Genomic DNA, 25,286 nt, shown 5'->3' with positions numbered 1-25,286 from the left:
TACCAAAGTAATTTTATCTGCACTTTTCATTTAACAAAATCCTCGTGCGGTGCATGCATGTACGAACAGCCACCTTGACATTCGGATGAGAACTAAAACTTTAGCCTAGACAGACCACGTTTTATATTTGCCCTTTTGCATGCAAATTTTGCTGAAAGTCTGGAACCTACGAGCGAAGCAAAATGACGATGATACAGTCGAACCCGGATATATACAATTCGAAGGGGATCGTGAAATAGTTCAATATATCGATAATTCGATATACAGAAATCTGCTTGAAACGCTGCTTGCAATCATAATAAAAAGATATCGTATTTGTGTCATGATCAGCCCACTCGCATAATGAACCCGCCTTCCACTTTTGCCCCCGAGACTTTGAAAAAAATCAAACAGCGTTAAAGGCCGGATCATGCCGCGCTTTGGTGCGGGCGTGCCACTGGCACAAAATTATTGGAAAGAGTGATAGCTGCAAATGCTATTTGAAGTGAACATTGCTAAAAGCCGGTGTCATGATCGCAGCTGACCGCATGTTTTCGTTGATTCATAGATGCAAGGACGGACTACTCTAGCAAAAAGAAAAGAAAAAAAATCTGCCGTTTCTAGACGTCCGTAGTCTCCATAGCTTACGCTATGTCACACATTCAGCACGACAAAGATGGACGGCTCTCGTAAAAAGAAAATATGGCCGATTTGAATAGTTCATCAAATACGAAGTAGGTGCGTAGCACCGCTTATCCCCGTTTTACCTTTCATGCATTACCACACACATCTGCAATTTACACTCTATTCAATATCTCCCTCAGCTCACGCAAGAGGTAGCCAGCAGTCACAAAGACAAACAGCAGTGATGGTTGCGCTTCCAAAACACGCACACACACAACACACAAACCTAAGGCTCAAACATTCCGATCGCTGCCCTTGGTCGGTTGTGCGCGGACGGCAGTTTCAAAGGGACGTATGTCCAGGCGTCTTCCCGAGAAGATAATGCTCCTTCTGCCGCGCATTCTCCCCATCCTGTGTTTCGCCCCGATTTATGGCCTCCATGCCCTTTTGCCTCAAACCGAGAGACAGAGCAGTTAGCGCCGAACCCAGAACCACTGGCGCTTACGCTGTGCTTTTCAACTGCTCTGGTTTGCCTTTGCAGCACGGTAAGCGCGACTTATCCAAGAATTGGAACGGACTGAACCGACGGCGTCGCCCGTTTCCGTGTGTTCCTATACCACTTCCGAAGAGCAGCCGCCTGAGCGACCATCATAAATAAACTCACGTCAAGCTGCCGCTTGACCTTGGCTGCCTCTTCGGAATCTCCCCCGTGACAGTGGGCCCGCGGTGAACACTTCGTTTCTGGGAGAAGCACGCAAACTTAACTATCGATTTATGGGCCTCCGGTTTTCTGGTTCTGCCTTTGTAACTGTTGTACTTCAGCACACCGAGCACAGTGAACCTGCGCCGCAGTGCCAGATGGCCCGGCTTCATCCATTGCGACGCGAAGCAAAAGCACACACACTTGTGCAACGCTGCCCAGCGACGGCCGCCACGTCCGCAACTGACACGCCCCTCTCTCGCTGTCTTCCTCCATGCGGTCGCTCCGCCCCCTTAGGGTTAAGTCGCATGATGCGGGCGTCGCCACTTTCCCCTTTTCCTTTTCAAGTTTATGAAGAGATGAATGGATAGAGAGAGAGAGAGTGGCTTCTCAATGTTGAGCCGCGAGACGCACGCGTAGCTACCTTCTCTTTCTCCACTTCAAGTTCACAAAGAGAGTGAGTGACTTCGGACAGACATCAGCGAAATCCGTGATCGCGGCCAGTTGTGCTACGCACTAAACACAGATGTGTCGGCTCTTAACGACCGCAGCCGCCTAGCTTACGCACGTTCAGCATGATGACGCGAGACGAGCACAGCACGTCAGCTCCCGCGCACAGGGGGTTCACAACTATCACTGGAGGAAGTGTGGAAAGCATCCGATGTTCTGTCTGCCACGGGTTCAGCTAGCTTGTTGGCACATGCATAGTGCGTGCTGCTGCGAACGAAGACTGGGCAAGAGAGGAAGGAGAGAAAGCTTGGCAGAAGAATGGGCACACCCATGCGCTTCACTCTATCGCGTTTTTCCCCTCTCCGAAGCACCATGGCTGCATTGGCTGCGCCTGCTCAGTACCAGCCGTTGCCAAACTGGTTCTCTCTCATACCATGGTTTGCTCATGGTTTGCAAATTTCACGTGCTGGTGGGCGGAAAACAATCACTGCAGATTCGTGCGTCTTTGGGGAAAGGGCGCGGCGCTGCCCTAGACCAGCCGTCGCCGAACTGTTTGCTCTCATTCCTTCTGCGTGTGGCTTCAAAAAGCGTCATGCGGAAAACGGCGAGGGTGATGCGATCGTCTTTGGGGTCCATTGCATGGAGCAGAGTTCGATATATCAAACGACCGGTGAAATTGAGTTCTATATATGAAGCCGCTTTTCTATACATTTAGATGAGATATTCAAGACGAAGCAATTACTTTCTCTCATCACGAGCATGCACTATTTTTTACCACGGATGCGGGGTGCGCAAAAGGGTGCTCTAGCTTTGACAGCGTTGCACCTGATTTATGAAACGGAGTATAGAGTCTCTAGATCGGCTTATCTAGAGACTTCAACGAGGACGTCGTTGTATGTTTACATTGCCTAAACCTGCACAGCTACTTTGGACAGGGCAATCTTTTGCTTGGCGGAGTGCCAGCGTGAGTTCAATATAACCAAAATTCGAATTATCCAGGTTCAATATATCTGAGTTCAACTATAGATATGTGTACCACCGTGCCGTCTGTCGTGTGCGTACAGAACCCATGGTGCAGAAGTTAAAGGACACGTCACGGCATTCATCAAAGAAAGCACACTGTCAACCGCGATTATGACGCCGGCAATCATTGGCTTTATAAGGCGGTTGCTGCTATCACACGTTTCGGTGATTTTGTGGCAATAGACGGCGCCGAGCCCAGTCGCTGCGTGACAAAGTGAACATGCTCTTGCGCAACCATAAAATTAAAATTGCAGAAATGACAGGCTGGAGTAGTTCCGCAGTTTTAATTTTACGATGTTCCGCCAACTGGAGCCAAGCTCTTTTATGTTGTACTACAACCGAATGAGTCCAGCAAGCCACCGTCTGCATCCATGACAAAGCCGCTGGCACTCCGCCAAGCAAAAGATTGCCCTGTCTAAGGTAGCTGCACAGGTTTAGGCAATGTAAACATACAACAACGTCCTCGCTAAGTCCCTAGATCAGCCGATCTAGAGACTCTACACTTCGTTTCATAAATCAGGTGCAATGCTGTCAAAGCTAGAGCACTTTTTTGCGCACCCCGCATCCGTGGTAAAAACTAGTGCATGCTCGTGATGAGAGAAAGTAATTGCTTCGTCTTCAAGCTTAATACATATTACATTTGCCAACCACCTTGATTTAAAAAAAAAAAAAAAAAACACTTTTTTTAGGGGATAAGAATCAGAATCAGTGAATTTTTTTTGTTTTGTTTGTAGTTTCTGTTCGTGTTGCGTTTTCGCAGCCCTGCTGTCTGTGCTCTCTGTGCTGCATTTCAATTTGAGGAAATGTTGTCCAACGCAGCAACCTTAACCACCTCTTCGCAATGAATTTTTTCGAAGGTTCATACTTCGGAGATGTCCAGGCAAGCGAAGCAAGTTATTGCAAATGTGTATGCTCGGAATACAGCTCGTTTCCCTCAGAAATCTGTCTGGGATATTCTGAGTGTTGAGTGAGGATACGGGATTGTCCTGTGTACTGTCACAGAAATACAAGGTGGCGCTTCTGTGGAGACTATTCAAGTCTCCTATGAAAAGACATCAAGATCTCAAGTCCACGAAGGGGAGCATGACAGCTTCAGGGTGCATGCCATGTGTCTAAAGGTACATGGCATGTACATGAAAAGGGATGTACCCACGCTGGACAGTGTTCAACAGGCTGTCAATGAAGACGACGATCGAATTTCACAAAAACCATCTTATGGAGGTTGTTGCAGGACATTGGCTTCAAATTCGGAAAAAGAAAACAGAATCTTGCTTTGATCAAGCACAGCCACTTCACTCCCTGGCCTCAGCAGTACCTGCGGTTGATTAACGAATTCCGAAGACAGGGCAGGTAAGAATAGTGCTTGGTAACTTTTCTCGCACAGCACAGATTGGCCCATCACGCTTGATGTTAGCGTTTACAATATAATAATCTTAATACAAAATTCCTTCCAGAACTGGCAATGAACTTTGCGTCCTCAGAAAGAAAAAAATATTGTGCAAGCACGCTGTTGTTCTGACTTAAATTTCATACAGAGGTGGCATTTGGTGGCTGTTTATGTTTTATGCTATGTTTGGGAGAGGAACTGGCGGAATTGATCAGACACTTAATCAGTTTAATTCCCACTGTGTGCTACGACAAGCGTGCACTGGCCGAATCACCAATATGTGCAGCATCGTCTCGCCTTTATCGGCGAAATAAATCATTCTTCCGATGCGCACACTGGTACTTGCATGCATATCATTTGAGAGCCAGAGAATGAAGGCAAATAACATTTCTAATATCCTGCGCTGTGTTGCCAGGGATATTTATGCCAAAACTCATACCGCTTAATCAAGTGAATTAGCTCATCCATTACAGTCGAACCCGGATATATCAAACTCGAAGGGGATTGCGAAGTAGTTCGATATATCGATAATTCGATATACAGAAATCTGCTTGGGACAGCACTTATGACGCGAAAAAATGATATCGCATTTGTCGCGTAATCAACTCACTCGCATAATGAACTCACCCTTCACTTTTACACTTGAGAATTTGGAAAAAAAGAAAGCGTTAAGGCCAGCTCGCTCACATGCAAGCGATTAAGCAATCTCAGCGACGAGCCGCAGCGACAGAGCAAAAAATTTCCAACTTGTTGAAACTGCGTCCCTCTGCCATTCGAGCCACCGCGGCAGCTCGAAACAAAGTTTCTGTGTCGCCACTACAGAAATCGCCAGCGTTCTCGCTTGCATGTCGCACTTCATTTCGGTCGTCTCATCCACAGCCAGCTCATTTCTTGGCAGGGTGTGTTTATCATTTTATAGCTCCTGTGGCGGCGGGGAGCAAACTTGACAGACTGCCCGTGATGGCTTGATTGCACAAGCCTGGTTCGATTTATCATGCCGCGCTTGGGCGGGCGTAGTCCACTGCCACAAAATATTGGAAAGCGTGATACAGTAGCTGCAAATGCTGTTTGAAGCGAAAAATGCCAAAAAATGCTTTCATTAATTCATACATGCAAAAATAAACGACTCCCGCAAAAAAAAAAAAAAAAAAAAGCCGCTTTGTAACGTCATATCTTACGCTACGCCGCACGTACAGCAGAACGATAAGAATAGACGACTCGGAAAAAAAAAAAAGATAGATCTGCCGCTTGTTAACTTCCGCAGGCGCCATAGCCACGTCAGCAGCTGCGCGCAGAGGGTTCGCAACACATGCTGCGGAAAGCGTCTGACGTTCTGTCTGAACGGCTGAGCTGGCTTGGCGCATGCGTAGCGCGTGCTACTGCGAACGAAGGCCGGGAAAGAGAAAGGAGAGAGAAAGCTCGGCAAAAGAATGGGCACACCCTTGCGCTTCGCTCTGTCGCGTTTTTCCCCACTCGTTCCCACCGGTTCTCTCTGGTTCATTCACGCACATGGCTTGCAAACGTCACGTGCTGCCGCGCGGGAAACGATAACCGCAAACGCGCGCCTTTAGGGAATGGGCACGGCGCTGCCCTAGCCGAACTGTCCCCTCTCATTACTTGCGCGCGGCTTGAAAACGTCACGCGGCAAACGGCCGAGGATGATGCGATCGTCTTTGGGAAAGGCACACTTTCCAGTGCGTGGAGCGGAGTCGATATATCGAACGACCGGTGAAATTGAGTTCGATATATGACTCGGCTTTCCTATACTTTTACATGGGATTTTCAAGGGGATATTCCGTGAGTTCGATATAACCAAAATTCGATATATCCGGGTTCGATATATCCGGGTTCGACTGTACTTTGTTTTGCTTTGTACAGGTGCATCATCTACCTGGACGAAACCTGGGTCAATAGCGGGCACACAAAGTAAACCGTCTGGCAGGACATGACTGTCAAGTCCTCACACGATGCGGATTGCCAGCGCCCTCAGGCAAAGGAGCCCGTTTGATCCTTGTGCATGCAGGCAGCTATGCAACATGCTTTGTGTAAGGAGTTGGGAACTTCTTCCGACCAAAGAAGGGAAGCAAGGCTGGCTACCACTCTGAGATGGATGGAAAATACTTTGAGAAGTGGTTCACGAAGAAGCTTCTGCCTAACATTTCAGGCGACAGCATGATTGTCATGGACAGTGCGCCCCTACAACGTCAAAGCAGATATTCAGCTTTGGCCGAAAAAGAAGGGTGTCCCCTGGGTTGCTGACATGATTAGGGTAGAGCTACTTGAGCTCGCACAAAATGTCAGCAGTCCAGGCGTTACCTATAGGATTGACACCTTGGCTGCTGCCCATGGCCACAATGTTGTCTGCATACCACCATACCACTGCAAGTTCAATCTTAATGAACTCGTTTGGAGCCAAGTGAAGGGCTATATTCCAAGCAGAAACAAATGCTCCACTTTGGCAGTCCTGGCGGTCATGCGCTGGCATCTGTAACAACTTTTGTGCCCATGTCCAGCAATTTGAGGCTGTGGCTTGGGAAAGGGATTGTAGACACAGAGATAGAGCCGCTTGTCTTCATATCTGTAACTCGTGCGATTATTTCTCTGATAAAACTCTTATGACTTGTGTGAAGTGCTTGTCTGTTTGGAGGGTTTAACATCCCAAAGCTCTGAGAGAAGCCGTAGTGAAGGACTCGACCACCTGGGGTTCTTAAGATGCATTGACATTGAACAGTACATGGACATCTCGTTTTTTTTTCCTCCGTCAAAAAGCAGTTGCCAGGATTGAACTCGCGTCTTTGGGCAGTCGAGCGTCTTACCGTTGAGCCACCACGGCCCACCTTACCAGACAATCGATAGGACCTGCATGGTTTGCAGGGGTTAACGTGCCAAAGCGACGCAGGCTATACGAGAGGCCGTAGACTCCAGGAATTTCAACTGCTTGGGGAAAGCCCATTAAGGTCGCCTTACTTTTCACCTCTGTCGAAAAGCGACCGCCATGTTGGGGTTTGAACCTGCATATTTGGGTTCGGCAGTCATGTGCCTTAATCCTTTAGGGGTTTTTTGCCATGAATGCACGGCGACGGTTTTCCGTCCCGCAAGGTCTTTGCCGTACCGGTGCGGTTTCAATCCTCTGTTTGAAATTTCGAGTCCTAATGACGATGCATGCTCACTGGGAGTTGCTGCCACCTCCTAGGACTTAAAAGAAGCGCTTGAAATTTATTGCGCTGCCTTCTCGCGAAGATAAACAGAAGTGATTCATAGCTGCAGCGCGTTGCCTGGTCTGTGGCAACGCTGCCCTTTCGCGGTTTCAGTTTCGCCACGTGCAGGTTCAGGTTCGCCCTTTCGGTGCAGGGGATAAACATAACTGATTCCTAGCTGCAGTTTGTCACCCGGTCTGCGGCAACGCCTTTGCATTGTTTCGGCTCAATCCCCCCCACCCCCCTCCATGATCGCAACGGAGGCGTGTGAATCTTGATTTTTATCTTTATGGCCACTCCCATGCAGCGGCCGCAGAAGCCGGTTTCCATCTTTATTGGAGCTACTGTTAGCTTTTTTATCATCAAAGCTCAGAGGTATTCTTGCTCTTCTATTTTACTGAGTTTCCCGAGTTTGCTGTGTCGAGCAACGATCACTTCAAAATACAGTTCCTAGTATTTTTCAACAACTTTTGATTGATTTTGCTCATATTGAACTTTCAAAATCCACAATAAAGTAATTTGACCATCCGGGAAAGTTTTTTAAAAAAATTTTGACCCTCAAAGAGTTAACCAGTGAGCAGGCAGGGTGGGGCATCAATCAGTGCTGTGCATCCATGGTAAATTATTTATAATAGTGTCTCGTGAGACACCTGCCCAGACCTCATTCTGGCCAAAGACTCATTTATGAAAAAGAATGGCAGAATAGGCAAGGAACTGTTGGCAGAGACCACTGCATCCACCAAATCAGCTTCTACTACAAGAAATATAGTCGGCTTTGTGGTCGAACCAAGCTCACTACTGGACTCTTTTTCCAAGGCAATCTTTACACTACTGCACTCCTCACAAACTTTGACCAGTGGGCTGAATCCCTCATCGCTACTATGGAAAGTAGTCTTGGACACTACAAGCAACAAACGCCCATTCTGTGACAGAAACTCATCTTCACCTATGGGAACCTCAACATCTCACCAGGTGTCTCCAATTTGCAAACTCAAGCTCAAAACTGCCAAGCTCACACAACACGCATCGACCCTTGCCAAAGACGATTCGGCACCTTGTGCTCAGTAATGATCAAACCACTGTGGCTCACGCTATGGACCCTTCCGCCTTTCTCTCCCCCCCCCCCTTCCTCAAACACTCCCTTCATAAAATAGTGAGAATAAGGAATCTAAAAAACAAACTTCGCATGAAATGCATCGCGCTATTCCACAGTAGAGTGCCCGTCATATAATAGTGAGAACTGAAACGGAGTGCAATCCCTGTTTGCAAACATGATGTTGATATCAGTGGCGACATCTGGCGGCGGCTTTGAGTACTAAACGCTGCGCTCTCTTTGCTTTGTGTACATGTGCGGCAAGCCGAAGCCAGCGTAGCCAATCGGCGAAAGGAAAAGCAGAAAAGTGCATCTGAGACCTCGTGTAGTAGGGTCACTTAGTGCGGCTATCCCATGGAAACCATTTTCCAAGCAACAGGATAAAAGGCATCAAGGGAATGCCGAAGTACAGTGGCTAGAGCTGAAGAGAGAGATGATGCAAGAAGGCCAGAGTTGAAAGCTGTACTTCGTCTCATAAGATGTTTGCAGCACTGCAAAAGACAGAGGCACCCCAGTTCAATCAGGATCATGCACACTACAATAGGCAATTATGCTCCTAAGCGGTTCTGGCCCCCCAAATTGTCGGGGATGACAGTAGAAGCACAATTCTCTATTATAGTGCGCAGGGGCGAAAGGCACTTAGGAGCACAATTGCAAGGGCTGCTCTGCCTTTTGCAGGGCTGCAGATATCTTGTGAGCACGGCTAAGGCACAATGGTGCCTGGTTACACTCGTCACCATGGAGGTAGGGAGTGTTTGGGGGGGGAGAGAAAGGCGGAAGGGTCTATAGCGTGAGCCACAGGGGTTTGGTCATTACTGAGCACAAGGTGCCGACATCGATTCTTGGGACTGCGGAAGCAATAAATAACCTAGCTTCTTCGGACCCTTCAAATGGCGGAGACAGCTCCGGGACAGCAGGACGCTAGATTCGCCACTATTTCACGACCGTTCAACTATACTTCTGTTTTTTTTTTTTTTTTTTTTTTGTTTTTTGTGGTCTATTTTTGCGATGGCAAGTGCTGTAGGAAAGGGGGGAAGGAATAGCTCTTTGGGATGGAATTTGGCGGGAATACGAAAAAATGTGTGTGCTTTGCGTCTGGAGAACAAGTTGTTTTGTTTACAGCTTTACTTGGTTTTTGCATGGATGAAAACTAGAAAGTAATTTAAAAGTAATTGAATTACTCAGTAGAAGTAATTGCAATGTAACTTTATTACTTTTTAGGAACAGCAATGAGTAATGTAATTTAATTTCTTTTCAAAAGCAATTTTGCCATGTATGGCATACGGAGAAAAATGACCTGTTCGCGTCTGTTTGCTATCAGTCATTATGCTCCTGATATACAAAAGAACATCTGATGCCTTTGTAAGCACTATTATTGCTAAAGTCTCTTGCTTATTTACTGAATTTGTAATTTACAGGTTCACAGCTACCAGCAGTGTTCCATAAACTGGTTACTTTATTTGTATAGCCAAAACGTCATAACCTCGCCGTAATGAAATTCGCGATTTAACGAAATTTTCGGCTGAAAGTATACAACTCGAATATTGAATTTCGGCTGTAGCTGCATTTTCTGAAAAAGTGGAAAATATTTCGTTCACAAATGTTGGTTTGGAATTTATTGATAGGGCCTTTTTTTCATTCTTAATTACTGATGCAAGTTGAGCGCATTTATTTCGTTCTCTGTGTTCAAAACAGGGTCGTGTGCAGTGCTAGTTATATAGATTGAGCTGGCTCGTAGGAACAAGTTTTTGCTGCTTTTGTTGCCATGTGAGAGGAGCTTTGCACCTTGCTCAAGTGCAGCCTTTCTGGTTTTCTCTTTTTTCAGAAACCAGCCAACATACTTGTAATGGGTGAAGGTCCAGAGCGAGGCAGAGTGAAGATTGGTGAGTGCCAAGGTCTGCATGGGGCTCACAGGACACAATTGTTAGGATGGATTCAGTGTCACCAATTTCCACAGTTTTTATGGGGCAAATTCACACGTGTGACACCTTTCCTGCACTGCTTGTGCACTTGCACTCATTGTTTTTGTAGGATACTGTGAGATTTGAGCTTATTGCCTCTTGCACCACCCGCTCCCCTGTTGTTGTCCTCTTTCCCTTTCTCCCGCCTTGGGAGACTTGTCACTGTCGTTGGGCCACATCTCTGCCCCGGTGTCCCTGTGGCTTTTCTCATTGGCGCCTTTTCGCGGGAATGTGGCATCGCTTTGGCTGCCTCGCTCATGCGGCAGTCGAAGGGGCCAAAAGGGAGACCCCTCCGAGACATCACAAGGAGCGTATGCTACTGTTCTTGTCCGCCGGCCTTTCTCCGTGCAGAGCAGTGCGTACTCCAGCTCGCCTGCTCCGAGTCATACCTTAGAGCGGAGCTCGAGCCTGTCGATCGTGGTCCAGCGATCCTAGACAGGCGTGTGGGTTGCCCACTCTTTTTCAAAGAGGCCCTTTGGTAACCGTGAGAAAGAGAGACAGCACGGCACTATGTGGCGCACATTCCTTGTTGCTTCATTGCATCTTACGAGAGCCTTGCATCTCATGCGCTTCCGGAGCTGAGTGTCTGTGTGTTTCGCTGGCGGAAGGCATTCAGTAAACTTCTCTATGTGAACTTAGAGGCTTGTTTCATTGCAGTGAATTGCTTCCTTCCTGAGGAGGTTGAGTGCGCGCTGTGGTGTTTCATTGTGCACCACGGTGACAGCTGATTGGGACTGCGGCGCATGCTATGTTCGAACCAGCGGTGGTTAGTGGCCTGGGTCCACATAGAAGCCAGAAGATTATTTGTGGAAAAAAGTTGTGCTATGTTTACTCTATGCCGAGTAAATTGCCAAACTAAGCCAGTGCTGGAGTGCAGTGATCTCTCGTTCATGTGGGGCCTCACATTTCTTCTCATATCTGCTTGTGAGGTCATTACCATGTCACATCTGCACCACTTGGTTCATGCAGTGTACAGTAGCACGTTTACATGTGCCATTGCGAACTCGCACCTCACATTTAAAAGTCTGATGCTGGTATGGCATGGAGATGCTTGTGCGGGCTCTTTGGGTTTACTTGATTTGGCCGAACTAGCTGCACGAAATTCATAGAGTGCAGGACCTTCGTAATCGTTTTTCCACTGCAGCGCGTGACCCCTGCACCTTGCTGCTATTTCCTTTGCAAAGGGAGGCCTAGTTCAGCGCAAGTTCACCGAATCTCTGAACTGGCCGGGTGCCAAGTGCAGCGAGCGCAGCAAACGCACAGCGCCAGCATCGCGCTGCACCTGAACTAGCTGAACTAGCGCTCTTGGCACCCCCTTGAATCCTGCCAGAACTAGTGCAGAAAGTGCAGCCAAATCGAATAGGCCTATCGGTGCGCACAGCACTAGCACATGCACCTCCTCTCCTCCATCACCTGCACATACCTTCTCTTCCCCACCAGTTCAAGCGACTTCATCTGCCACGCAGGGTTTTTACCATTGCTGCATAAATCAGACTCCTCAAATTCTCACCCTTGTTTCCTTCACCATGAATAATCCTTGAGCATGACGTTCTGTTCTGTATTTTTTCGCAAAAACGTGGGCACAAAAAGTGGACGCAAAATTTGAGAGAAAGTCTGACAGATATTGCGCCTTTCCTTTCCTGTTAACCAGTTGCTACTGCAAAAGCATTCACAGGCCGTGTAAAAAATGATTAATGAAAATGAGTGATGATGGTACCTAAAATAATAATGGTGATGTTAATTAATTATAATGGTAAAAAGGAAAAACAAAGACAGCAAATAAAAATAAATAAAATTACGTGAAAGTAAGCACATTACAAAGTAAAAAGGTAAAAATTGTGTCATGACTGTGCTAATGCTTGTGCATTTTCCTAATGCAGTTTCTGAAGTGCATTTGGAAGTGCATTAGCTGGCATCATCTGCAGAAGCGGTTGTTATGACGCTCCTGTACAAAATGCTCTTTCTCTTGATAACATTTAAAGGCCGCTGCCACTGTGTCTGGCAGTTAGCTAAAAACCAAACATGGGGTGATGTGGAGTGGTACTTCTCTAATTTCAGATAAACTTGGGGTGCAAAGGATACAATATTATACTGTCTTCATCCCAAAAACAGCTTTGTATGGAAAATTGTGTTGGAAAGAAGAAATGTTACCATTTCTTTCTAGCAATGTTTTGTTTACTTTAATATGATGAGACCTGTTGAAAAAATATTAGAGCTTCGTGGCCCATGCTGTTGATATATAATGGTATTAGAAAGGACAGAGAGCTGACTTCTCAAACTTTTGCCATTACACCATATTGTGAAGCATTTGGCAGCCAGCTGCTTTTGGCAGGCCATTAACAACTGCACTCAAGGGGCACCTCATGCACTCTTTTATACATATTGGGCAACCTTGGCCTCCTTTGATTCAAATTGGCCTTCCATTGATGGTTGATTTGTGGGGTTTAACATCCCAAAGCGACTCGGGCTCCTTCCATTGACGTGACCACCGATTGAGTATAGCTTTTGATCCAATGAGAGTCAAGCTTATTCTTGAAACTCGTCATTTGTTGGGGTTCCCTCTTTGCTAATCAGCCTCTGCCATGGTCCCAGTACTGCGCTTACAACCGTGCTTGGATGGGCAGCTTTTGAAGGCACATTGAGAATTGCGTGTTCGAGCTTTTGGCTGAGTTTTGATGCACTATTTGAAAGATGACGATGATGTGAGGGGCCAGTTGATTTCCTTTCTGCTCTGCTGCGTGATCAAGAGTGGCTGGCTGAAACTTGGTGGTGGGGGGGATGTGTGCAGCGGACATGGGCTTTGCGCGGCTATTCAACTCTCCGCTGAAGCCTCTGGCCGACCTGGACCCCGTGGTGGTGACCTTCTGGTATCGGGCACCAGAGCTGCTGCTGGGGGCACGCCACTACACCAAGGCCATCGGTGAGAGAAGTATCTGTGGGGCATTTTATTATCTTTTTCAGTTGCTTGATTGTTTATTTTGGCCTCTAGGCATTTGAGTGCTATATGGAAGTTGCAAAATCAGGGTGTAAACGGGCCACATGCAGAAGTACTGGAAGATATCTATAGTGGTTACACAGCAACCATAGTTCTGCATAGAGAAAGTGATAAAATTTGAATTAAGAAAGGTGTTAGGCAAGCAGATGCAATGCCCCCAGTGCTGTTCACAGCTTGCTTAGAGAAGGTATGGTGGCTGTAGGGGGTAGTGTGATGGCCGGGGATGAAGGGCTGCTCAGAGTAGCGATGGCGACGACAGGTGGCACTACAGGACGCAGGTGTGTTGTCGGCGGCACGTTTCGTGTCGATGCGGGCAGGGTTCAATGCTTTTGCCTGGCCGCTTTGCTTCTGGTCAGCCAAATAGTGTTCGTGTATTCAGCATGTAACCTTTTAACGCTATAATATTAAAGGCACCGTTCACCGAAAATGTCGGATAGCGTCGTTCGCCGGCGTTACCGCTGTGAGCGAAAATTCACGAGCATGGATTGCGCTGGCAGACAGTACGATATGGCCGCACACTGACTGAACGTAGGCAGTAGGGTTGCCTCACATTACACTTGGCAGGCAACTCGGCCTGCTCCTATGTGGGGGGTTATATCTTAATCTGCATATTGAAAATCAATATGCAGAAGACTAAGGTAATGTTCAACAGCCTCGGGAAGGAACAGCAGTTTACATCAGGTAGCGAAGTACTGGAATTAGTCGGCAAATATGTCTACTTAGGACAGGTAGTAACCGCAGATCCGGACCATGAAAAGGAAATAACGAAGAATAAGATTGGGATGGAGCGCATTCGGCAAGCACTCGCAGATTATGACTAGCAGCTTAGCGATATCACTCAAGAGGAAAGTATACAACAGTTGCATCTTACCTGTATGTGGCTGAAACGTGGAGGCTAACCAAGAGGGTTCTACTTAAGTTGAAACCCAGAGGGCTATGGAACAAAAAATAGTAGGGGTAACATTAAGAGATAAGAAGCGTGCAGAGTGGGTCAGAGAAATAACTCAAGTTACCAACATTCTAGCGGAAATTAAAAAGAAGGAATGGACATGGGCAGGACATGTAGTGTGAAGAGAGGATAACCGTTGGTCGCTTAGGGTAACAAACTGCATTCCAAGGGAAGGAAAGCGTACCAGGGGCGGCAGAAAGTTAGGTGGGCGGATGAGGTTAAGAAGTTGGCAGGGGTCAAGTGGATGCAGCTAGCACAGAATCAGGTTAATTGGAGAAATATGGGAGAGGGTCTTGCAGTGGGTATAGTCAGGCTGATGATGATGATATCTTAATCAGCCTGCTAGGACGCTTGCAAGCAGTTACCCTTAGGCCAAGCAGGCACGCTCATACGGCTTTATTTTTCGGGGGTAGTTTACGATATCGTGTATGGGGTCACAACTGCGCACAACCGGCAGGGTAGGCGAGCTCCCGTACCAACTACACACAGGTGTTAATCGTACGCGACACGTGTCCCCAACCCATACCGCAAAGTCGCAGCCACGGCAGGTCGTGACGAAATAGGCAACGAACTGGGCACGCTAGGTAACAATTTACAGTCGAACCCGGTTATATCGAACCCGGTTATATCGAATTTTGGTTATATCGAACTCACGAAATATCCCCTTGAAAATCCCATGTAAAAGTATAGGAAAGCCGCGTCATATATCGAACTCAATTTCACCGGTCGTTCGATATATCGACTCCGCTCCACGCACTGGAAAGTGTGCCTTTCCCAAAGACGATCGCATCATCCTCGGCCGTTTGCCGCGTGACGTTTTCAAGCCGCGCGCAAGTAATGAGAGGGGACAGTTCGGCTAGGGCAGCGCCGCGCCCATTCCCTAAAGGCGCGCGTTTGCGGTTATCGTTTCCCGCGCGGCAGCACGTGACGTTTGCAAGCCATGTGCGTGAATGAACCAGAGAGAACCGGTGGGAACGAGTGGGGAAAAACGCGACAGAGCGAAGCGCAAGGGTGTGCCCATTCTTTTGCCGAGCTTTCTCTCTCCTTTCTCTTTCCCGGCCTTCGTTCGCAGTAGCACGCGCTACGCATGCGCCAAGCCAGCTCAGCCGTTCAGACAGAACGTCGGACGCTCGTCGGAGGCGAGGCAAGAGAGCTTTCCTGTCCCTGGCACCGCGGTTTTATCCCTCTCGGTATTGCATACCGAGAAGTAATCAGTTGTTTCTCGGGACCAGACGAGAGAAGTAATTTGTTCGTCCTCGCGTTTGGAATGTTACCCTTCCCTAGGTTACCAACGCTATACTGTGGTGTCTCAGCATTGTATGGGGAGCGAGGGAAACTCTAAGTGCCTTCTCCCCACCCTCTCCTGGCGAGCGCGCTTCTTCTCGTGACTAGGCCGCTCTCGTCGCTGGTTAGAAAGAATATACGTGTATCCCCACATGTGTCATGTCCTTAAAGGCGGAGCTGAAGTGTCCCCGTAATTTTTTGTTTCGACTTGAGACGCTTGGACGGTCCTCGAATCGAATAATATGTGGAGTCAAGTCGCCACAGCTGAACAACCAGGAGAACGAATTGTAAACGTTTATTTCAGGCATCGACATGGAAAAGAAGGCCGGCCTATTTAACCCTTCCGAGCTTCTGGCGCTCCCTTTGCAGTCCTTTGGCTTCGTTCAATGACTGAAAAGTGCAGCCTCGTGATCACCAAGAACTGAATAATTTTTGCTGTGAGCTGTTTGCAATGCACCTGACAATGAACTTGCTCCAGGTGTACAGTGCTCAGAAATTGCATAAAATTATGAATGCTGAAAGCGTGAAGTTGTTGAGTAGAAAAGAACAGTGTGAAGGCTGCTTGCTCTAGCACTGAGACAAGTTGGCGAGCTCACTACCTGGGTATAAAAGGCCTCCTTTGTCGAATGCTGAGTGAAGGCAGTATTAATATCTTGGCCAGCTACCTCTTTCCTGATAGTCAAGATTGAGGCACATTGCTCGCAAGCATATTTGCTTCTGATTTTTCTGGCGACGTACCCGGCCATGTAATATATAAGCTGACTTTCACAACTACATAGCTGCTGTGGTCGCTGCTAAGACTGCATTTAATCAAGCTGCCAGCGTCATAACATTGCTGACCACTAGCACGTCCTCAATAATTTCGCACGTGCCAACAGTGTAGTCACGCTCTGGCCGTGGTGGCTCAAGTGATGCATTAATGAGTTCTACTGAGCAGTTCCCGGACCAAGGGGTGCGGGCTAGGTTATAAAAACTTGAGCAGTTTACTGTTACCAGAAACTGGCCAGAGCTAGGACGGCCTTCTTGATATTTTGAGCCCATAGTTCTTGCCGTGCGGCTTCGGTTGGTGCTCGACAAAGGAAAGCCTTCATTGAACAGAATCTGTATCTACTTTTGTACCATGGTAGAAAGCGCGCTCGTGCTTTCGACGCCATGACAAGCTCTTCCCATATACATCACTCTATTAAATAAAAATTCCAGCGCAGCAGAAACGCAAGAGCAAGAGACAATGAGTGAAGCACAACCCATGTGGGCTTGACAGCAAGCGAAAGCAACTGCACCTGGCCAGCTTGTCCTGACTGTGTGTCGTGCTGCGGCACACCAGCTGCATTATAGCATCTCTAGCGCTTAGCGAATATTTATCGTTCATGCTCTCCCGAGCAAGGTGTGCATACCCTCGCCTGTCACATTTCCCCCTACAGCCACCATAGAGACGATATTAGGAGACTTGGAATGGAAGCAGTTAAGGATAAGGGTTGATTCACTGATGACATTGCTTTGCTAACTCAGAGGACGAATCGCAAAAAAATGATTGATGACCTAGACGGGCAAAGTAGAAAGGTCGACCTAAAAAGTAATACCTTAGTATTCTGAATATTGATTTTTAAGTCTACCTTTCTACTTCTCCTGTCTAGGTCATTATTCATTCTCATCAATCAGCCTCGGGAAGGAACAGCAGTTTAAATAGGTAGCGAAGCACTGGAAGTGGTGAACAAATATGTTATGTCTACTTAGGACAGGTAGTTACCACAGATCCGGACCATGAAATGGGAATAATTAGGAAAATAAAATTTGGATGGAGCGCACTTGGCAAGTACTTGCAGGTTATGACTTGCGTCTTGCCGATATCACTCAAGGGTAAAGTATACAACAGTTACATCTTCCCTGTACTTACCTACGGGGCTGAAACATGGGGGCTAACTAAGTGGGGTTCTGCTTAAGTTGAGGAAAACGCAGAGAGCTATGGAATGAAAAATGGTAGGGGTAATGTTAAGATATAGGAAGCATGCAAAGTGGGTCAGAGAAATAACTCGAATTAATGACATTCTAGTAGAAATCAACGAGAAATGGGCATGGACAGGGCATGTAGTGCAAGGAGAGGATAACCGATGGTCGCGAAGTGCGACAGACTAGATTCCAAGGGAAAGGAAGTGTAGCAGGGGGCGACAGAGTCAGGTGGGCGGATGAGGTTAGGACGTTTTCAGGGGTCGGGGTCAAGTGGATGCAGCTAGCAGAGTACGGGGTTTATTGGAGAAGTATGGGAGAGTCCTTTGCCCTGCAGTGGGCATAGTTCGGCTGGTGGTGAGTGAAAGGGGGTCAGGTTCGAAAGTAACATGTGCAGTGGCTTATTGTGCAGGATGATCTGAATCTGAGCTAGTTGGTTCATGATAGTGTGTAACTACAGCCTAACAGTTTATTGTGTTTTTTTTTGTAAATATTAGCATTGTGGCATGTCACCTTATTCAAGTGGGAATAAAGTAGAGCTTGTATTCAGATTAATTGGCTGACTGATAAAAGTATTTGTGGGCTCTATATTGAGGTAACTAGACACAGGTTAAGAGGAAACAAGCAGAGATGACCAGCACTATGCATGTCTGTTGTTTGGTGACATTGGGCCATGTTAAGTAGCCGGGAGCACTACTTCTTCCTCTCTCCCCTGCAGACATCTGGGCCATTGGGTGCATCTTTGCGGAGTTGCTGACCTCGGAGCCCATTTTTCACTGCCGCCAGGAGGACATCAAGACCAGCAACCCCTACCACCATGATCAGCTGGACCGCATCTTCAATGTCATGGGCTTCCCCCATGGTGGGCTTGCTTCACTGTATTTTCTGTCTTTGTTCAACAGCTTTCATTCACTGCTGGCAGGGTTGGTAGGAAGTCAAACTTGGGTATAACGAAATTGAAAAAAGTTCGCAATTCTTCGCTATAGCTTGGTTATTGTTATATGCAGTTTTCGGGTTAAGACCTGTAAGGATCATGCAAAAACAAACCCAAATGCGACATCAATCCAGGTGAACTCATCATTCAAAGAATTATATTTAACAGAAAAATTCTGCAATACTCGGCGCTCCAAGGACACTAAGGCATCCCAGGGTGTTTCATCGTTCTCCGAGCTAGTGAAATGATGCAGAACGTTCATCGCGTCCATTACTTCTCTCGTGGTAGGCATTACACAAAATGAATCCGGCTGTGACGAACCGTCACCTTTAAGGGGATCTTTAACGGTTTCCACGAGTGCCAGATCAGACATCTCTTTTGTAGAAACGGTGCCGTTGTCCATGAACAAAAAGTTGCACAATTTCCCATGCTTCTATAACCTCAGCAGGGCTTGGAGGTTTGTCTCGAGCAGTTGTAGCTTGAATGGCCTTATTTATTCGAGCCTTGGTGAAGCAGTTGGCGATCACTTGGGATCTGACTTGTTGCCACGGCGCATCAAGCATTTTGATTGCTTGGTAAATGCCGACCTTCGTCTGCATTTCAAGGCTAATGTCCTGGAGCATCTTTCGGGTCAACCAAAAGCTGTTAAGTCCTTTGTCCAGAGGTTGTATCAGAGATGTGCAGTTAGCTGGAGAATACTGCAGCTCAACGTCCGAAAGCTGCAGGCCTTCCACATGGTGCATGGAGCAGTTGGCAAACAGATGCGGTGGCGTTGTCATTTAATGCCTTAGTTGGGCAACCGGTCGGAAAAAAAGCTTTGGAGTTGGACACACCTTTTGCTAGCCTTTAGAACATCTTGGCATTTCTTCAACTAACTTTAGTGTTGGTGCAAAGCAAAACCGTTTCCACCACAGCAGTCTTCCCCTTTAGCGACACATTTGGTGAAATGGCCGTCTCATGGGCATTATAAATGTTTGCCACTTTATTGCAGGAAGTTTCTCGGCCACCCACGAGGTAGCAGCATCTGCAGAGGCAGACTTGTCGCAAATCAGTTTTCTGACAGTACCGTGCCGGCTCCTAAATTCTTTTAGCCAGTCGTCACTAGCTTTGAAGTCATCATGGCTCAGGATTCAGGTAGAATCTATGGCTTTCCGTTGCGAAATTGCGCCACTTATGGGCACGTTTTGTGCTTGTCTACCCAAAAGTCATGCAAACATGGCTTTGTCCATGTGAGCATAAGTGGATGTCTTGAGCCTTTTCTTCTTCCCACTTGTGCCCTGCGCATGTTTTCTGCTGCAGCAAGAATTGTTAACAGGGAGCTGGCTGGGGTATTGAAGCGGACAGCAGCATCTTTTTCTCACTGGTGGAAACTGCATTCAAAATGAGAGCTTGTATTTAAGCGGCAAAACTTTGCGTAATGAACCAACACCGTGAACGCACATTAACACGCTGACAAAGAAGGCTTAGAATAATAAATGCATTGCAAGACAGCACAGAAGAATTTGTCATTAGTGTCAAGTTGCAAAATGAAATCTGTAAAGGCAGCTACGCTTGCCACAGAGCTGTGCCAGTGTCTCTCATCATCATTGGGGCATGCTTTTTTGCTCGTGGTTGTTTGCTTTGCCTTTTTAGGTAAAAAAGTTCTTTCATTGAAGTTGCGCATTGCTCAGCTAAATTACAGGTAAAATACTACAAGATACAGCTCGATTATCAGCACCGCAAATTGGTTACATCAATGTCTACCGCCACAACGCGTTCGTTACATGGAGGTCACCTGTACATAGGCTTCAATTAAGGATGTGTTGTTGAATTGAAAAGTTTTTTAAAATCTAGGAAGTTGTTACATAGAGGTTCATTACATCCAAGTTCAACTGTTTACAAGTAGCAGGCTATATAAATTCCCACTGAAGCACACTTACACAAATGTGAATTAACCTGGCTATAACGAAACTGAAGAATGTCCGCAGTTTTTTGTTACGTCCAGGTTTTCGTTATGTGCAGCTTTCATGAAGACCCAAAGGGGTAATGCAGAACGGAATCCAAATAAGCAAAAAAAAAGTAGAATATATTAGCGTGAAAATGTTTTCTGTAAACCCCCTTACTCAAAGTCGTGAATGTGCAGGAATGTTTCATGACTGCGCAGATAGTGTGACTACAGCAGCAGCCATCACCACATCTGTTGTGTGCAGCACAATGTGGTTAGAAGTGAGCCGGGGAGAGTGGAGGAGTTAGAGGTACCTGGGGCTAGAAAAAACAGCATGTGGTTACTTTGTTGTGTTAGAACTTGACCAGCGCTGTGGGGGCATCTGTGTTTTCATTCATGTTCCTGCTCAGTAGTTGCCTCAAGAAATGGACTCGTCGCCTCACATCACTGTCGCATTCCTCCGTCCCAACACATGAAAGCTATCGGCGTCTAATTCTTGTGAGCAGCCGCTGTGTGGCAGCAATAGATGTTCGTGCCTTCTTTTCTGTGTTCTATTATTTTTCGCTCCGTTTGAATATAAACTGTTCAATGCCGCATGGTGGGATATTCCAATAGTGAAAGTACCAGAGACTGCCACATTTGTCATGCAGTTAAGCTGATGGTTCATTTTGTCAACTGCAGTTGCTCACTTCAATTAATGTTGGACGTTCCTCCCATGTCAGCTCGTGCTCTATCGTTGTGGCACTTTTGCATGGTTCTGCCGAATTACCAATAATTCAGTGCTAGCTAACAGGGAGTCAGTGTAGCGAGTGTGATATATCAATGTCAACTGCACAAACACCTTCTTTAGAGTGAGTTCTCAAAATACATGTGCTGTATAATGGGGGCATTGTTGGGGAATCGAGAAATTTTGTAATGTTGAGGCACTCAGTACGCTCAGGTTTAACAGTATGTTGCCTGAGGCAATATTATGTGTGCTACTTGAGGCAAACAGATGAAGGCTTAAATAACAGTGAAATGAAAAACTCTAGAGATGCTCGTCCAGTAGTGGTAAGCCTTCACTTCTTGCAGGTCTTTGTGACAGAAGTGAAGAGCTTGATTGTGTGTTGCATGCAGACAGTTCAGCTGTCAGGCTGTGCCTTAGTGCTCCTGGCAGCTATTCGCCTTGGAGTGGTTAATCTTTCCTCTCTCCTGGCCACAGAAAAGGACTGGGAGGACATCAAAAAGATGCCCGAGCACCACACACTCATGAAGGACTTCAAGCGCTCGAGGTGGGCATTTGTTTTTACTATGCATGGATTGGTTGCTCACTCAAGCATGTTTATTTTGCAAAGAAAATCAAAGTTTTGGAACAGTGATACTGAAATAAAGAAGAACATTTCTTCTTTTTCTCATTTCACTTAGGAATGTGCGTACGCACACGGACACATGCACGCGGACACATAGGGTGTCGTAGCCAAATGTAACCAAGGTTTTAAAAATATGGTGAGCCCCAGCCCAGTGAAATCAATTCAGAGCTGCTCAGAGTCGCTTATGCTAATCTGCAGTATTTTTTTTAGTTCACTAAAGTTAATTATTTATTGAAGACTAATTAGCTAAATTATAATAATTGCCTTGAGAGAAAAAGTGTCAATCAAAAAGTTTTAGACTGCCTCAAAAAAATGGCCAGCTACATTGTTTCCTTCGCGCTAAGACTTGCACATCTCTGTTTATAGGTCTTCAAAAAATGCTGTCACATGACTGGCTGTTATTTTAAATCATTCGCCAAGTGTGTACACCTAGCTTCATCAGAGAGAGCATTGCAGAGAAAAGCGGATTTTGTTATCTGGGACACATCCCAGGCTTTAAAGTGGCGCCGCTGTCAAGAGGAAGTTATTTTTTTTTTCTCCGGGATTTGTTTTTGGCTGGTAAAAAAAATCGCTTTACGTAAATTCTACCTTGGCAAAAACTATGTAGCTAGACATTTTTTGAAGAAATCTACAGTTTCTGCATTGGCACTTTTCTCTCAAGGCAATAACTAAAATTTAGCTAATCAGTCCTTTCTAATTAATTACCATTGATGAGCCAAAATATTGTCACGTAGTGGTGATAAGGCCGTACACACCAAAAGAAAACACAGGCGTGATGGTACTGAAATAACTCTTTATTGGGGCTGACTTGCGCCTGCAAAAGAACTAAGCAACTCAGCGGCGGCGATAGCAACAAACGTGCTCGTCAGTCGTCGAACAAAGAATGCCCGTCACACTCGTCAATTTAAAGGCTGCTCAGAACAATCTAGATAACGTCGCAAACTGCTACCAGCACAAGCTGGAACATTGTAGAAAGACACACGAGTGGCCGGAATCTTCAGGACAGATCTGGGTGCATCTCGCGCTACAGCGAAACTGATAAAGGTGTGACTCGCGACATAGAGCATTAACAAACAAAGAATACAGAACTGATACGCGATCCAGAATCAGGGTGATAAGGCCGCATGCTAGAGGCTGTCACAAAACAACAAATACAGTTTTGAAGGTTTCGCGGCAATATACTGCAGATTAGTCTGAACAGCTCTTAATTGGGCTAGGGCTTACCATATTTTTTAAAACATTGGTTACATTTAACTACGACATCCTGCATACAGTGAAATCTCGATATAATAAATTGCATGAGTCTTAAGAAATTGTTCGTTATTTTAAAATACCTAATGAAAAACCTGCGGTAATAAGCCAGTGATCAAACCTAGGTATGAAAATGACGTACCTTGGCAGTAGGCATGTGTGTAGACAAGCAGAATCTCAAATGTAAATGTTGCACTAACTTAAAGCTGATTTATTTTAAAAAATCTGTTATTTTTTTCTGCCACGTGCAGCACACGTGACCATACACGTTCCACCACTACACTTTTCACTTTGTGCAACACTGCATCGGGTTCGTGACTGCACCGAGCGATGAAAGTAGGGACTTTGTCCACGCTCAAATAAGCATCAATGTTTAATATGGCCTCATCTTGAGTGTTCCCTGAAGTTTGAAAATCTTGTCTCAGGCTTTCGAAATGAATTGCGCCGGTTGATCTGCAGAGGCCGATTCTCGTTACCCCTGCGTCGATTTCATCAGCGAAAGCTGCTCTCTTGACACCTTCGCTTGCTGCAGTCAGATCTCGCACAAACCTCGCAATAAGGTCATTCGTGACAAAAAGAAAACTTCCCGCGAACGGCACAAAGAGAAAAGGCAGGTGGCTACCGCATATTAAACCGCACTAGATATACTGATGATGACAGCCCATGGACCATAGACATAGAAATGGCGGCTTCTGTTTCATGCAAGCTGTGGCGCTGTTAATTTTTGCCGAATTCTTAATGCTGATGTTCCTGGATTACATAAAAAAAAAATAAAATACGTACATTGAAACAGGAAATCTATTGGGGATTTGTTAATGTGGTGTTTGTAGTAACGACATTTGACTGTATATGGCGCATCGCTTTTACCCCACCATCTGATTTGCCCACCGTCCTGGCTAGCTCATTTTGTGGAGCAACTGCCCCGGAAAGGCGGTGATCCTAAGTTCAATCCCCGGACCAGGACGAATTTTTCTTTAACTGTGAAGTTTCCGAGAAAGCTGTGTAGCTTTCCTTTGTTGCCGTATGGCTGCGCATGGGTGGAAGTCAATGAGTAATTACTCTCTTATATATATATAATGTAAACACACTCCCAAACATCAATGTTATTTAAACATCTTAGTCGCATATCTTCGGTTTTGCTTTCCCCAACTTTATGCCATCCGGTAGCTGTTATCGGGCGTGCACAGTCGCGTCGTTTTGGATGGAGCTCCACTGTTCTTTCATATTTATTTTGGGATGGGATCACACTCTAACGCCTATGCATATATCCCCCACATATAACCACATGGAATTGCTCTCTGGTCACACTCATGGCAATTTCCACTGGTCATTCCAGAGCACGTTTTCTTTCCCCGGCATGACAATTTCGAATTCCGCTGGTCGACCGGGGTAGGTTGCGCGTATTCCGCTGGTTGTCTGGAGCAACTCGGGGTGCTCTAACTCGATCTGCCGACCAGAGTCAGATCTCGCCAGAAATTCTAGCCAATGATGTCGTCACTGCTGGTATTTCTCAGCTGTTTTTAACAGTTTCAGAAATATCGGCAGACGACACTGGGCTGGGCATCACCATTTTTTGCGCTAATATGCCGAAGTGCGTCTGTGTATTGCAAAACGACTACAGCGCTAAAATTATGCGAGAGCAAGTTGCAGAGGGCCGCACATCAACCACAACAATTTCGCCACTGAGATGCGACTTCAACTTGCGGAACTGACTCAGCATTACTTTTGCTGCGCACTCTGCACGTTTGCTGCTAGTCTTTTTCATGTTTTTGCTAAGGTTAGCCTGTGCGATAGCAGCAAGCGGCTTTTGAAGCGAACGAACGGTGCTAGCAGCTGACTCGCATGCTTCCGTTGGCGACTGATGGGTGGAAGGATGGATGGCTATCACAAAAAAAAAAAAGTTTAACTGATAGTGCTTGTCCGAGATCACAGCCGTTAATGGGCGTTGGCGTTATCCCTATTTGCAAAAAACAGGGCTGAAATTAACGAGTATTTAGTTGCAAGCTATGGACGTTGCGCAGAAGAGAGAGCAGGCAGCCGCTGCCGCAGCCATGCACTGATTTTGCTGCGGCCGCCGTCCCCTCTCTCCAACGCCGCTGGCCGCCGCGCCGGTCATGGCGCCATTTACTCCCCACTCTTCCACGGTTTTACCTGGTTCCATCTTCTGTCCCCGTTTTGGACATGTGGAGCCTCTAATTATGCCTTCCGATTGCGGCGTTTCTTTACTTATTTTTTTTTTTTT

General features: G+C 46.5%; 1 protein-coding gene across 4 annotated transcripts in view; it reads left to right on the top strand.

Annotated features, from left to right (window-relative positions):
* Positions 1-25,286, top strand: part of Cdk8 (cyclin-dependent kinase 8) — a 136,361-nt gene that overhangs the window by 44,826 nt on the left and 66,249 nt on the right. For all 4 annotated transcript variants that reach the window (XM_084605677.1, XM_084605685.1, XM_084605670.1 and 1 more), the window contains 4 exons: positions 10,279-10,336; positions 13,203-13,334; positions 18,305-18,448; positions 21,646-21,715. In XM_084605677.1, coding sequence (XP_084461803.1) covers positions 10,279-10,336; positions 13,203-13,334; positions 18,305-18,448; positions 21,646-21,715 — 404 coding nt within the window. The remainder of the gene's footprint in view (positions 1-10,278; positions 10,337-13,202; positions 13,335-18,304; positions 18,449-21,645; positions 21,716-25,286) is intronic.

Source organism: Amblyomma maculatum, chromosome 1 (assembly GCF_055883805.1).
Source record: "Amblyomma maculatum isolate TAMU_Amacu chromosome 1, ASM5588380v1, whole genome shotgun sequence".
Taxonomy (NCBI): Eukaryota; Metazoa; Arthropoda; class Arachnida; order Ixodida; family Ixodidae; genus Amblyomma; species Amblyomma maculatum.
Note: the sequence above shows the minus strand (reverse complement) of the source record. Positions and strands in the feature narration are given on the sequence as shown.